Consider the following 14,305-nt stretch of genomic DNA (forward strand, 5'->3'; position numbering starts at 1 on the left):
GGGGAAAGGGATTAAACACAGAAGGGAGTTAACCAAAGACAGCCTCTCCTGAGAAGGACTTTGAAGGATGGGATCAAGAACACGTGTGGAAAAGCTAGCCTCCCACAGATCTGAGACTTACGTACATCAGCTGGGAAGGGGAAGGACAGAAACCTGAGAGATCAAACCAGATCGTTTATGAGGTGGCCAGACTACTTGCAGACTGCAGAAGTGGGGCTTGGACAAAAGGGTTGGTCAATGAGGAAGGTCTGGAACAACCCATGAGGGATGAAGAACGGAGTCCTTACTTAGGGCCAACAAGGCCTACGTGATCCGGCCTTGCCTCCCTCCCTGGCCTCATCTCAGGCCTCTCTCTCCTAGCTCTCTCGTCCGTCTTCTCGTCCTCCTTCAAAGGGCTGTCTGTCCACCTCTGACTGCTTCTTTTGAGGAGGGTTTACCTGTGTAACACCTACTCAGCCAGGTATCTGTTCAGACACGAATTCCTCGGGGACCGTTTCCGGAACATCGAGCTCCCCAGAGCCTGGTTCCCCTCATTTTATCCCCAGAAGACACCTTACAGCAGAGCTACCCGACAGAAACAGGGTGTGAGCCACACGGGTCATTTTAAATGTTCTTGTAGCCACATTAAAAAAAAAAAACAGAAAGAAAAAAAGAACAAGTGAATGAATTATTTTAATATTCTAGTTAACCCAATATACCCAGAATATTATCACCTTATCTCGACATGTAAGCAATATAAAAGCTAGAGATATTTCACCTTAAGCGGAGGCTAAGTCTCCAGAATCTGGTGTGTGCCTCACACAGCAAATCTCCATTTAGACTGGCCACACGGGCTAGTGACCACAGTATCGGACTACATAGCCCTACACTCTTCCTCCAAAGCGCTTAGCGTACTTTGTCACCGCAGCGAGTGCCATCACTTGATGAATGTGCATCTCCTCTGGAAGGTAAGCGACGAGGGAACATTCTCAGCTCAGTGTCCGAGAACTCAGTCGGTGCCAAATAAACACAACTGACCGGGGGGGGGGGGGGGGGGTCCGAGAGCCAGTCACCTGCATGGAGAGCCTGGCCTTTCATTGGTGTTACCAAAGCAACTCAGGGAGAGAAGGCAGAGCGAATGGAACTGGGACATGATCTGGCAGGCACAGCACAAAAACAAGTTCAAGAGAGGCAGAGGTGGCATTGAAAGCATATTCCAGGTGCTTAACAAGGGACTCCAAACTGGACAGAGAAGACCTCCAGGCCAACAGATGTTAATACAACGGAGTACGGGAGGTGGGGCGGAACGAAGAGACTGGCAAGCGGTCTCTGCGAAGAGGAAGGGCACTGCAGTATAGAGTGTGGGTGTGAGAAAGCTGGAAGGAGAGGAGAGAAGCTGTGGTCAGAGAACAGGATATATACACTTAAGATTTCTAACGTGGCAAGTTTGGAATAATGTTAAAATACAGTAGAAGTGAAGGTCACTGGCGCTGAGCGAAGGTACTAGAAGTCAAAGGTATCAGACACCCTGCTTGGGATGATTAATAACTTGACTGAATATCTTTTAAGATTTTAAGTTGTACAAGGGCAGAGATGATCTTCTGTGGCCCATACAGCCCAGTGCTGATCACATCAAGTATGCTTATCTGAATACAGTCGAAAGTCAAAGTTCAAACGTTAAAATCATGTGAAAGAAAAGTGGCAACGGTCACACAGCAAAGATAAATGTGAAGGACTCCAATTTATTTGCTCAATAATTATGTAGTTTGACTGAACAGTGTTAAGAACTCTGATGATCACTAACTTTTTAGATTGGTAGCCAAACTCCCAATTTGGAGGTACAAGAGGGTGGCGGAAAGGATATAAATTATTTCCCAGACTTACTTTTGTCTATAAAACAAAGTAATAGCCAACTGAGCCTTTAGAAGCTTTATTGTAGCCACTTTATTGTAGTGACTTTATTTTACATGAGATATAGGTCCTCATAACTTGGATATACACATTTTTTACAACGGTTCCTATTATACACTTGCCCTATTAGGGCAATTTGTTATTTTAAAAGAACTCTAAGAGGAAAAATTAAAACCTCATTTGTTTTACATATGGAAGTTGGTATGCTTTTTAAGTGGACACGTGATTGTTTATTGTATTTTACATATAGTAAACAAATATATATGCTACATATACACTTGTATATATATTGCATATCGTTTTTACTTGCCTAGTGCCTATCTTCAGCATTTTTTTTTCTCTTTCTTGTTTTTCCTACCCCAATTTTGAAAAAAAATTTTTTTCCCACACATAACTTCTCCACTGAGGGATTCTGGTTGTCAGAAATAATAGCCTAAATCTTGAGGCTGGAAAGATAAAGGTGTAAGCTATGCTTAAACCCTCTCTGCCCACAAGACTCTTATCTTTTCAGCTTTTCTAATTAAGACTTCCGGAGTTCAGCTAATAACCAAGAGAGGACAAAGTTATGACACAGCTATTTCGGTTCAACTCTGAACCAAGCAATAACCCTGCGAAAGTCTGTCCCTCCCTCCCACACTTCACAACTAATCAAAGTAAAATGTGAAAAAGGAAGGACTCATGTCAATAATTACAGCAGTAGGTACTAAAATCACTGAATCAGAAGAGCCATACATTCTGTTAAGAGTTGCCCCATCTTCCCGTGGGTACACGAACCGCTTCAAGCTTCCTTGCTGGCTCAACTCCCTCTTTTGTTTTCCTTCTGACCAATGATTGTTCCAAAGGTTCAGAGAAATCTGTGAGCCAAGACATTTCAAAGCCAACGGATCCATTTCATTCATTCATGCATACATTACTGTTTATGATTCTGAGCGCTTAGGAACTGCTCAATAAGCAAAACAGACGGGATCCTTGCTCATCTGAAGCATACTTTCTAAAGAACAGAACCTACAATGCCTGCCTCTTTAAAAACATACTAACTCGGTGACAATTATTGTGATGTATATCATGAGCACTTGCTTTTTAAAAAATTTCCCTCAATAAATTTTTGTTAGACTAATACACAAAACAGTTATTTCTTTGAATTCCACCAGTGAAAAAACTTACATAATCACAGATTCTTCTGCTGTTTTGCACTTTCTGAGGAAAAGAGGCATAGGAGAGGAAAACTAAAAGGGATTTTCTTTGTAAATTTCCCAGGCCCTGTAACAGGGTCATTTTAGGCCTAGCAAAATCTTCTACAACAATAATTCAACATTCAATATATACATATGTGTACATATACATGCATATGTAAAATACATGTGTGTGTATATACGTATATTTTGCAAGTCAAATTACACACACACACACATTTTTTTTCAATCAACACTGCTTCCTGAGGGGAACCTATGAAACAAGTCCTTTGATTCTTCTAGAAACCTTGTTGGACTTTGATATAGGAAGGTGGGCCTTGAATGAACTTTAGCCCCATAAACAAAGAAAAGTTAAAAGACACTGCATGATAAAAAAGATTTTAATTTGGGGGGGGGGGGCGATTAGAAAAGAAAGAGGAAGGAGAGAAGGACACAGAGCCAACCAGAGTATAAGAGACCGGAGTTCCCCTGTGACTGTGGCCAAAATGCATTTTAAGAATAGAGATGCCTGGGGCGCCTAGGTGGCTCAGTGGGTTAAGCGTCTGACTTGACCTCTGGTCAAGATCTCGAGTTTAGTGAGTTTGAACCCCGTACTGGGCTCCGTGCTGACAGTTCAGAGCCTGGAGCCTGCTTCGGATTGTGTCTGCCTCTCCCCAATTCGCTTGCTAGCTCTCTCTCTCTCTCTCTCTCTCTCACATACACACAAACTGAATAAACATAAAAATAATTAAAGAAAAAAAAAGGATAGAGATGCCTAATACACAGTATCCACACTCCTGGCACCGCCGTGTTATAAATGCCTCCCTTTTCCCCAAATCTTCCAAAAAGCTAACCACACCCACAAAGGATTTGTGTCAACTCTTTCTCTTTTCCATTCTTTTCCTAGCTCCTGTCCAGCACATCTATCCAACATCTTCATCACAGATATCTCAACCGTTCATTAGCACCTCACTGGACTGGCCTAAAACTAGCTATCTTCTCTTCCCCATTTCTACCAGCAGTTGCTTTTAACTGCTCCTTCTCGTATCTCCCACCATTCCGAAACAAGCTCATTCGTGTCGTCATCGCTAAAGGAACAACTAATATTTATTGAGTACTTGTAACATGCTAGGTAGTCTGCCAAGGGCATTACGTGCGTAATTTCACTTGATCCTCAAACCCTACTAGACAGGTACTGTGATCATTTCCTAAATGTTAGGAAACCAAAGCTCAGGATGGGAATTCTACAGGGTAAGCAATGGACTTCAGCTCTTGTGCCCACTCCACGGCCAGCTTAACCAGTACACTCCAATGACTCAAGTCAAAAGACCTAGGAATCCTCTCTTATTAATCACATCTAGTCACTTACCTAATCCAACCAAATAAACCTCCTCAACACCATGATAGCTCTTCCTCTGCTCCACTGCCTTCAGAGTAACAGCTAGCTAGCATCTACCAAATCCTCACTACGTGCCAAGCACTATTCTAAGTAACATACGTGTTTTTTTCCCCTTTTATCCCCCAAACCCTATGAAATGAAAAACCTAAAAAAGAAAGGGGTTACGGAGTGAGTGACAGAACCAGATTCAAACCCAGGCAATGCGAACTGAGAAGCCCTGAGCCCTTAACCCCTAGAGTGTAACGGTTCCCTCTTTGTCTCCCATGTGGACCCCCACCATCCTCCAGACGGCTGCAGATATCTTTCTGGAATACAAATGTTATCAACACGTTCTCCTACTTAAAATTAGCAGCTCTGTATCACTGAGGGGATCAAGTCCAACTTTCTTAATTTGGCATATAGAACCCTTTATGTCTCTGTTCAAGTCAGTTCAACAAGTGCTTGAGTGCCTACTGTAATCAAGGCAAAGTGCTGAGTCGTCTGAAAGGAGTAATATACCAACCCCTGACTACTACCCCAGCCCCAAATGTTGCGTTCCTCAGCCAGAGACTCCCTGTGGATCTCATAAAGCAACACCCTACATGTTAGTCTCTTTGCCTGGAATGTACCAGGCAAAATTCCTCAGCAACGTGAAGGAGAAGTGCCTAGATGAGGCCTTCCCTAGCAAACCTCAGTCAGAAATGCTCCCTTTTGTAAGTCCCCACAGCACTGTGTTCAAAATATAGTGGAACAGGTATGGATCGACTTCCAAATAAGACCGTGATCACCTTCAGGGAAAGAACTGACCCCGGCCATCAATGTCTAGCAGGCAGTAGGCACTCTATCATGTGCTGAACGAATAAAGAATGAAAATGTTCCAACCTGATGAGGAGAGAGGAACAAGACACCGAACTAGGAACCTTAATACACAAGGGGGCCAAATTAAAAGTAGTGTTATTGTACTTCAGTTCTGATTTGGCCTACATTTTACCCCTCTGGGAAAACCCACATGTGGGACTTCAAGATAAAGAGGCAAAACTTCTGTTTTCCAAGGCTCAACAAAGCTTTGACTGGCCAAAACAGATACTAGATCAAACTCCATTTTCTAAAGGACTGTGAAGGTGGGAATCAAATGTGTCAAAAGAAAATAAATTGATCTACTGAGATCCAACTTCATCAGTGCTGCGTCACAGTAGGTGCAAGAAAAAAAAAAATCAAAACCTGTCCTGGGACGAAGGCCAATTGACAAATAAGTCCTACCGCTTGCGAGAACGTGAAATTCTTAAAGTGAAGGCAGTCCCCATAAATCGGAGTTCACAACTGTCTTCTGCCACTGCTTTACGCTCAACTTCTGGTTTCTGTGATTTAAAGAGAAGCATCTATACAGTTAAGCCCATGCCCGACTGTACTGTAGCTCCTGGCAGATACGAACGTCTTGATTCCTAATGTTAATTGCAAACTGAAACATCACAAGAAACACTGCGTTCGTCAAAAGTCCTTCGCCTGAAACATATGGCATAAAGCTTTGAAAGCGAGTGATGTCTTTCCTGAACGGTGCTTTGTGTGCAACTGCTTCCAAATGGAGATCCACATTTTGAAACTACCCCCTCGGAGACGTGTGATGTCCCACCCGCTCCAGCCTCAAGGGAAAGGTGAGAATTCGTAGGCAACAGGCCGGGACGGTGGGTATCTCTCCCTATTCCTTTCCCGGAGAACAAGATCCAATGCAAGGCAGTTAGTGCCACTCTCATTTACAACGCGCGCGCGCACACGCGCGCACACACACACACACACACACACACACACACACACACACACGAAATAAGAAACTCATGCCCACCTCTCCCCTCCTGAAAACAGCAAACGACGCGAGGATCAGCAACACTGCGGCCGGAACCACCAAACGCCAACAGCCGGGGGCCTCCCGCCTCTCCCAGGCGCCTGGCCGGCGGCGGGCGCCCGGCGCAGGACAAGCCGTCCCCTCCTCCCCGGACGAGCGCGGCCAGCCCCACAGCGGGTCCGGGTCCACGTCTCCCGCAGCCCGGGCGAGCCAGGAGCAGAGCCGCGGAGGTCGGCCGCCTCGCCCGGCGCGGCGCTGCCCCGCACCCCGCCGCCGCCCGCACCTGAGGCGGCTGCCCGGGACCCGCGACAGGGCGCGGGGCCAGGCGGGCAGGGCAAAGTTACTCACTGGGAAAGCGCGGCCGCCCGGGGCGCGCGCCGGCTCCTGACGCCGCAGCCCAGCGCCAGCTCCGCTCTCCGCGGCCCGCCGAGGGAGCCGGGAGCCAGTCGGCCTCCGCTACGCGGGGAACCGCCGCCGCCACGGCCGCCACCGCGGATTTCCTGGCAAGAAGCAAACTCTGGCCAAGACTTCACTTCTCAACCGCCCCTGCTGCCTTCCCGGGGGCGAGCGCCGGGGCCGAGCGGCCCAACCCGACACGCGCCTGGGCCAATGGGCGGCAGCGTAGGGCGGGGAGGAGGCGGGCCAGAGAGAAACTCCGCTTATCCCAGAGCTCGGGGGGCGGGCCAGGCCGGGGCCGTCACTCCCGGGTTAGAGTGAGCCCACTCCGCCCTCGCCGCTGGCCCTCCCCCCACCCGGTCTCGGCTGTCCCCGCCGCTCGCCTGATCCCCCCGCTGAAGACACGCTCAAGAAGTGCCTCTGCGCTCACCGCGGACCGCCGCGAGGAGAGTGGAACGGCTGGGGGGAGGCAGTGAGCACCTAGGGGAATCGGGTTGGGGGCAGGAGAACAGGTGGCGCAGGAAAGCAGAAATATAGGTGTGTCGGGGGTGAGAGGACTCTGGGGTAAGGTGGTAGGGACAGGGGGGCTGACCGGGCCGAGAAAGGCGAGGGGAGTAGGAGATCGAAGAAGGGAGAAGGGTTTTTGGCGAAGAAGAACACCCGCGGAGAAGAGAGAGAGGAGAGGTACAAAGGAAAAAGGAGGGCGGGGAGCGAGTCTGGGTGGTGAAAGGTTGCCGAGGCGGAGGCAGGAGAGCACCTGGGAACAAAGGTAAGAGGGAGGTTCTGCAGGTGAAGGAGGTTTATGAAGCTAAAAGGGTAAAAGGAAAAGGAAGTGCAAAGCAAAGGAGGGCGTACGTATTCCAAGTGTGGGAAAGATCCTAAGAGAGAAAGGGCGGGGGCAGGGGGGAGAAGAGCAGTTTTCCTTCCAAACTCTCCTCTACGAACGCTTGTCCTTTGACCCATTTGAGGTGTGCAGCCGCAAGGTCCCGGATGACGCAAACTCAGACTTAAACCCATCCTATTCTGTTGTAAAATTCATCAAGGTGTATCGATCAACTATAGTTTAAACCTGCCATCCCATGAACACCACCCCCCTACCCCCTCCTGGCTTGGGGTCCCGCCAGGGAGTAACACGGGTGGAGCGGCAAATCTTAAAGGCCCGATTCCGCGCTAAGAAGGAAGGTGATTTGGGGGCCGACAGGTAAGGCCCCGCCCCCTTCGCCATCACCTGGGGTAAGGTGCCGAGGGCTGAACCCAAGCGCCCACGGGCGGTTCTCGGCCTCGAGAGGGGACAGGAGCCCGACCCCACCTCTCCCCGCTGGCTCAGCGGACAGACTAAGCTCCGGGAACTCCAGGTGAGCAACTCGGACCTCGCCACCGCCCTCCTCGCGCCGGGGGCGGGGCCTGTGGGCGGGGCCTCCGGGCGGAACGTACACGCCCCGCCCAGCGGCTGGGCAGTGCCGCGCCGCTGCGGCTCCTCCTCCCTCCTTCCGTCTTCGGCTCCTTCCGTCGGTCGTTCCTTCCTTCCTGCTCCGCCTGCACGTTTCGCGATATGGGTTAGAGCCTCCGATCCAGCAGCACCACCTGAGGATCCCGGAAGCCGCCCCCGCGATGGAAGAAGACCAGGAGTTGGAGAGGTAACGGCCGTGGAGGCGGGTGGGCAGTGCGGGGGGGGAGAGGCGGGCGGGAGGAGCGGGCCGCGCCCTGCGCCCCGAGCGGGTGGCGGAGGGGCCGGTGGTCGGCCGGGGCCTCCGCCTCCACGGCCCGACCAGACAGCGAGCGCCTGGCTGGGAGGACAGGGGAGGGGAGAGAAGTGGGCGCCTGAGCGGGGAGAGGGGGCCCCGACTGGGAAGAGAGGGGAAGACACATGGATGTTTTGGAGTAGAAACGCTCAGTACCACTAGATGTCCTGGAGGGAGCACAAGTTGTGAGGCCGGACTTAAGTCCCCACATTGCCCCACCCCCAGTTAAAACAGCGAGAGTAAATAAAGCTAACGTTAGATCGCGCACCAGGCCACTGTTCTCCGAGTGCTGCTATTGGTGCGTTCAGTCAGGCCTAAGCCCCTGTAACTGCGGTCCAAATTACTCTGTGCGCTCAGTTCTCTTCCTCCCTCCTGCTTGATTTACATATCCCGGAATTTCCATTCTAGTTAATCTCCTGAAAATGGAAACCATAGTGGGGCCTGCACGATGGTAATCTACAGTCTGTTTTTAAAAAGATCTATGTTTTTCTACGCCTTTAAACATTTCTACGCCTTTTCATTCCCTAGCAGAGCCCACCCTGTTGTAATCTTACCCCTACCTTATGACTGTGCCAAAAGAAGATTTTAACAAACATTTGTGTGTTAAGGGGACTCCCCTGTGGCCATGTGGACGGTCCGATGGGGTGGGGAAAAAACCGGAGGCAATAATTACATACTTACCGATAGACTATGTGGAGGCAGGAAAATAAGGGGCTAATCCTAACAGTTCTGTGTAATTGGAGTGCATTAGAGTATAATGTGTTGCCAGTGTGATACAGTAAATGCAAAAAAAAAAAAAAAGCTAGTTACAAAACCATATTCAGTATGATCTCATTTTTATAAAAAATATGTGTGTAGAAAAATATCTGGATTGAAGACCTCAATGGCTGAAGGCGAGAGGAAGACAGCCCTGGAAATGGTCCAGGCAGCTGGAACAGATAGACACTGTGTGACATTTGTATTGCACGAGGAGGACCATACCCTAGGAAATTCTCTTCGTTACATGATCATGAAGAACCCGGAAGTGGAATTTTGTGGTTACACTACAACCCATCCTTCAGAGAGCAAAATTAATTTACGCATTCAGACTCGAGGTACTCTTCCAGCTGTGGAGCCATTTCAGAGAGGCTTGAATGAGCTCATGAATGTCTGCCAGCATGTGCTTGACAAGTTTGAGGCCAGCATAAAGGAATATAAGGATCAAAAAGCAAGCAGAAAGGAGTCCACATTCTAGTCCCTCACGCACTATACAGGGAGGACTGTCCTCTAGGATATTGTCTTCGTGATCTGGCAAAAAACCCAGAAATAGAAGTTTGTGATCACGACCCGATGTGTCTTCAGCAAGGCGTGCTTCTAGCTCTTACCCATTACAGCTGTTGGAATCCCCGCAAGAACCTTTGTATTCATCTAATAAATTCCCTCTTTCATTTAAACTAATTTGAGTGGTTTCTGTTGCTTCGTCTGGAAGATTGGCTCTTTCAGGGTTGTTTGTTTTTCTTTTAATTGAGTCAGCAGTGAAAGTAAGCTATGAGAAAATTACAGGCCTTGAAAGGACTTTGATCAAGGGAATTCAAAAGAATATGCAATATGCATTCATGGCTGTGATTGGGGGAGAAGGAGAGATGCGGTGGAGCCTGACCCCAGCTAGACTGGGATTGGTTTAAAAAAAAAAAAGGTGGAAATGGGAGGAGGGTTTAGCTTCTTGTTGGATACTTTTTAGTAATTCATGGGAGAATTGCATTCTTTGCTATGACTTAGGTCGGGCAAGGGGCAAGGGTGGGGAATAATTTGAAAGAATTGTGAGAATTATGGTTTCACAGGAAGGTTAGGTAAGATCTAGCACGATCTTTGTGGCAGCATTTATAGGATAGATACCAGTTTACTGCTTTAATTTCAGGACACTAATAAAATATTTTGTCGGAAATGATCTAAGTAGGTCAAGAGAGTTTATATTATAAAAGGAGGAAACTGGAGTGACCAGATAACATTTTCAGTCCTTAGGTGGGTATCTAGGTATAGCCCAAGGTTACATTAAGGATGGGGAGAAGGAAATTCCATGTTGGGAAAATGATTTTTTTTTTTTTAACTTAAAATATTAGCGAACCGCTTCTAAGCTGTCCTGTTAATCTCATCAACCTCGTCTCATACCTGTCCTACCCCACCTTGACTCTTCATTCACCCTAAATCTCTGGCAGCCTTTGAACCTGAGCACCCCGCCCCCAGCACTCTTTGCTTTGGGGCCTTTGTTTTTGCTGTCCCGTCTTCCTGGAACACTTTTACCCTGCCGTACTCTAGGAGAGAACTTAACATGTCCGACTCCGTACCCTAGTTTGGGTAGTTGTGTGTGCCTTCATTATACTCTTGGGTTTCCCGGTCTTGGATTTGCTAGGCTGTTGTTAGCGTTTTTGCTGTCTGCCCACTGTACTGGCTTGCAGCACAATGCCTGATAGACAATTAGACGTTTAGAAATTCCGACAATTAGACATTTCGAATTTCTAATCTTGGTAAGGAAGTCAGGGAAGCTCCTCCAGAGATTACAGGAAGAGGAGGGGCTAGCTGCAAAAAACGAGAGAATGCATTCTGGTGGAATAGCTGTGCATAGGTCCTGAAGCAGAAAGCTGGCGGTCTGAGGAATTAAAAGTATTGAAAGATTTGCTTCTCGGTAGCATGGTAAGCAAGGAGGAGAAAGAAGGGCCTACGCTATGGATTTGGTAGGAAGGAGAGCTGGGGTGGTTAAGGGGTTTGGGTTTTAAGTACAATGGGAATGACATCTGAATACTTTGATGACTGTAGAGGAGTGAGTTGTAGAGAGGCCAGAGTAGAAGCAGAGAAGCTGTAAGAGTGTCATTGGCCTGGAAGGGCAGCAAGCTAGCAATGGACAAGAGAGGGTTGATTTGAAATACACTTGAGAGCTGAACCTCAGGAATCGGATGTGGAAGGTGAGAAAACATGAGACCTCCGTCTAAGTTTGGGGCCAAATTACTGAAATGGGAAGCTTAAGGGGAGACATAGGTTGGAAAGTGGAAAAGGTAACTGGAATCAAAAATTCCATTGTGAACGTGGTAGACGGTAGATATGTGAGTTGGAGGCCCTGAAAGATAATTAAGCTAGAGACTTTGTGAGTTCTTCAGATCATGCCACCAGGGTTGTGGGATCGAGCCCTGCGTTGGACTCTGTGCTGAGCGTGGAGCCTGCTTAAGATTCTCTCTCTCTCTCCCTCCCTCCCTCCCTCCCTCCCTCCCTCCCTCCCTCTCTCTCTCTCTGACTCACTCAAATTTTAAAAAAGTGAGTTGTTGCCATAAAAATGATGTATGTATGTATTTCTATGGAGAAACTGGAGTCTGATAAAAGAAGTGGGCCCAAGACCAAGCTCTGGGCAAGCTCGGTACTAAAGATTGGGTATAAAAGTAGCAGCCAGTGAGGTATAGAAAGTAGAGTCGTGGAAGCCAGTGCTTTCAAAGAGGGAAAAAATGGCATTGAATGAGTCACATGAGGACAGAAAAGTGCTGATTGACATTAACAGGTTGTTGGGCACTAGGCGTATTAGTTTAGTGCCTAACAGGGCTACACGTTAGCACTCACTATATCGGAAAAGGACTTAGTTTGGGTTTTCCAATCAAGCAAGTACACTGTAGGGCACTGACGAGCTGAATGTTACTGGGAGCAGGGATGAGGGAAGGTCAAAGTCATAGGGCCAGGATAGTGTTCTCCTAGAGTGATCCAGAAGAGATTCTGGAAAGCCAATGTCACTGCAAGGAAATTAGCCCTTGAAGATGCAGGGAACGTCTAAGAGGATAGGTGAGAATCAAAAACGTTTGCCTCTGAGTAGTCCTATGGGGATGGGAAACAGGGTTATTTAACTGAAGTGTAATACCTCTGAACCAAGACCTCCAGGAGATGAAAGCAAGGCTTAATTAGTGGACATAGAGGTGTAGGATGATGATCATAGACTGAAGTAATTAATAGCAGTACATGTGGGAAATGCCCTCACGTGACTACCTCCATATCACGTGGCTTCGTTGCTCCGAAGAAGATTTATCATCACTGATCTTGCGGCTTGCGATCTTGAATCTGCTTAGAGTGGCCGTAAATGCACAGGTTGATGCAAAACAGCTTTAGAAAGGCAGATGGGTGGAAGGAAAAGACTGAGGGCAGGACTGGAGGGGTAACCAAGAGTCGGGTACGAGTGGGAACAATCTGCATAAAGTCTGTGGCATCTGACAGAAGATTGAATTGGTCCTTAAAAGGGTAAGGGAGATAAACAGGAGTCAAATATATTTATATATAAACTGCGAAAAAATAACTTGATCCGTACCTCTGATTTGCTAATAGCTTTTCACTGAAACGAATATTAATGATTTAAAATCAGAAATCTCGTTCAGCTGTAAAGCACTGTGCCTTTTAAAGAGCCAATCATTAAATAAAGTGATTACATACCAAAGGCTTTTAATAAATAATAATTTGAGTACTTACACAGCACTTTCTATTTTCAAAGCACTTTACAAACTAATTATTTATAAATTGCATATAGCTGTAACATCTAAGTGCTCTAATTAGTTGGTATAACACAGGTGCCTACAAAGTCTCTGTAGGGATAAAAAAAGAAAAAAGTGTACATAAAAAGCGGACCGTTTAGTGCCATTCTGACCAAAGAGTGTCTTGCATTTCTAGAAATATGAGACCATATCGAGTTCTATGGCCCACCATTCCCCACCCTTCTTTTTGTTTCCTTGAAACATTAAAATTATAGATAGTCCCCAGATCACTAGACAAGAATCTTTTTGTCGGCATAATCTTCTGTAACATCCCTTAGACTGGACTCCTAGGAAGTATACCCAAATCGACCAGTGTGTGCTTTCAAATACTTATAAAGACCCCAAATCCAGCCTTTTGTGCTTAGATTCTTGGGGGGTTTTTTGTTGTTCTCTATTTGGAACTTTATAAATTATCCAGGTACAGTTATTGTGCGATTTGCAATTTTTTAATGAATTCTTTCCATATCTAAATTATCGGGGTCCATATTGTACAGCAGATACGGACCTAGTAGGGGCACAGCCCTAAGAAATGGTGGAGTCTGTCCTAAAAAGCCTGATGTGGTTTGGAGAGGGCAGACAGAGTTATACACGTGAAAAAGGAAACAAATTGCGTTTACGATGAAGTGCTTTAACGTGCAGTGCAGAGTATTATGTGCTGAACACAGACCGGAATGGGAGAGAGATGCTCCTGAAACAAGGATTGTTCCATGAGCATCCACTCTGCCAGCCACCATCCCGGGCACTGCGGATGGCAAACAAGACGGCCATAGCCTGCCTTCCAGCACCTCATGGGGGATTGAAGGTGGCAGACCTGAAAAATAAATAAGAGTGTTCCAGGATAAGTCGTTTTCTCTTTGTCAGTATAAAGGGGCCATTAAAGATTCCTAAGCTTGGGGACACCCCCAGAGTTGTGTTGTGTTTTGTTTCATCCCATGCCTGTGCAGAATGGATGAGCGGACGAAAACATTGTAAGAGTGCATTAGGCGGCATTTATGTAATGTAAGGAGAGCATAAGTGTAGGAATGGAGATAGGAGGATAGGAAAACTGCTAAGAAAGAAGGAAAATACTTGGAGACAGATTGTGTATAGCGGTAAAGGTAAACTAAAGATGGCAAATGGCCCCATTTCCGTGTCTTTTACCCCTTTGTTTTTCTCCCACTCCCTCACAACCAAAACCAGTATGGCCGGATTTATCATCTCCACTCCTCCCCAACTTGTCCTTGCTTACAGAAGTCAGTGTGCACCTCGCCCTTACCTCGTTTCCTCGCTCGTGTCGGAATTCACATCTTTAACAAGGCTGAGAACCCAGGGCTACAGGTGACAAGATTGGGGGTGGGGAGAGGAGGTCAGGG

At 47.2% G+C, this 14,305-nt stretch overlaps 3 protein-coding genes across 7 annotated transcripts in view; 2 read left to right on the forward strand and 1 right to left on the reverse strand.

Annotated features, from left to right (window-relative positions):
* The window catches only part of LNX2 (ligand of numb-protein X 2), an 80,826-nt gene extending 72,791 nt beyond the window's left edge, over positions 1-8,035 (reverse strand). For 2 of the 5 annotated variants that reach the window (XM_042988585.1, XM_042988270.1), the window contains exon 1: positions 6,629-6,807. The gene's annotated coding sequence lies outside the window, so the exon portion shown is untranslated. Of the gene's footprint in view, positions 1-5,700; positions 6,198-6,280; positions 6,537-6,628; positions 6,808-7,985 lie in introns of those variants that run through there. The other 3 variants (XM_042988455.1, XM_042988388.1, XM_042988517.1) reach the window with 3 other exon arrangements.
* Positions 8,036-8,228: 193 nt separating this feature from the next.
* On the forward strand, positions 8,229-9,851 carry LOC102964472 (RNA polymerase I and III subunit D). Its single transcript, XM_042988773.1, has 2 exons — positions 8,229-8,313; positions 9,277-9,851. Exons 1-2 carry the CDS (start codon positions 8,288-8,290, stop codon positions 9,650-9,652), a joined length of 402 nt encoding a protein of 133 aa, XP_042844707.1. The 5' UTR covers positions 8,229-8,287; the 3' UTR covers positions 9,653-9,851.
* The window catches only part of LOC122239452 (protein POLR1D-like), a 45,774-nt gene continuing 39,703 nt past the window's right edge, over positions 8,235-14,305 (forward strand). The window contains exon 1 of the mRNA XM_042988688.1: positions 8,235-8,313. Within this exon, the coding sequence (XP_042844622.1) occupies positions 8,288-8,313 (26 nt within the window). The 5' untranslated portion in view covers positions 8,235-8,287. The remainder of the gene's footprint in view (positions 8,314-14,305) is intronic.

This window comes from Panthera tigris, chromosome A1 (assembly GCF_018350195.1).
Source record: "Panthera tigris isolate Pti1 chromosome A1, P.tigris_Pti1_mat1.1, whole genome shotgun sequence".
Lineage (NCBI taxonomy): Eukaryota > Metazoa > Chordata > Mammalia > Carnivora > Felidae > Panthera > Panthera tigris.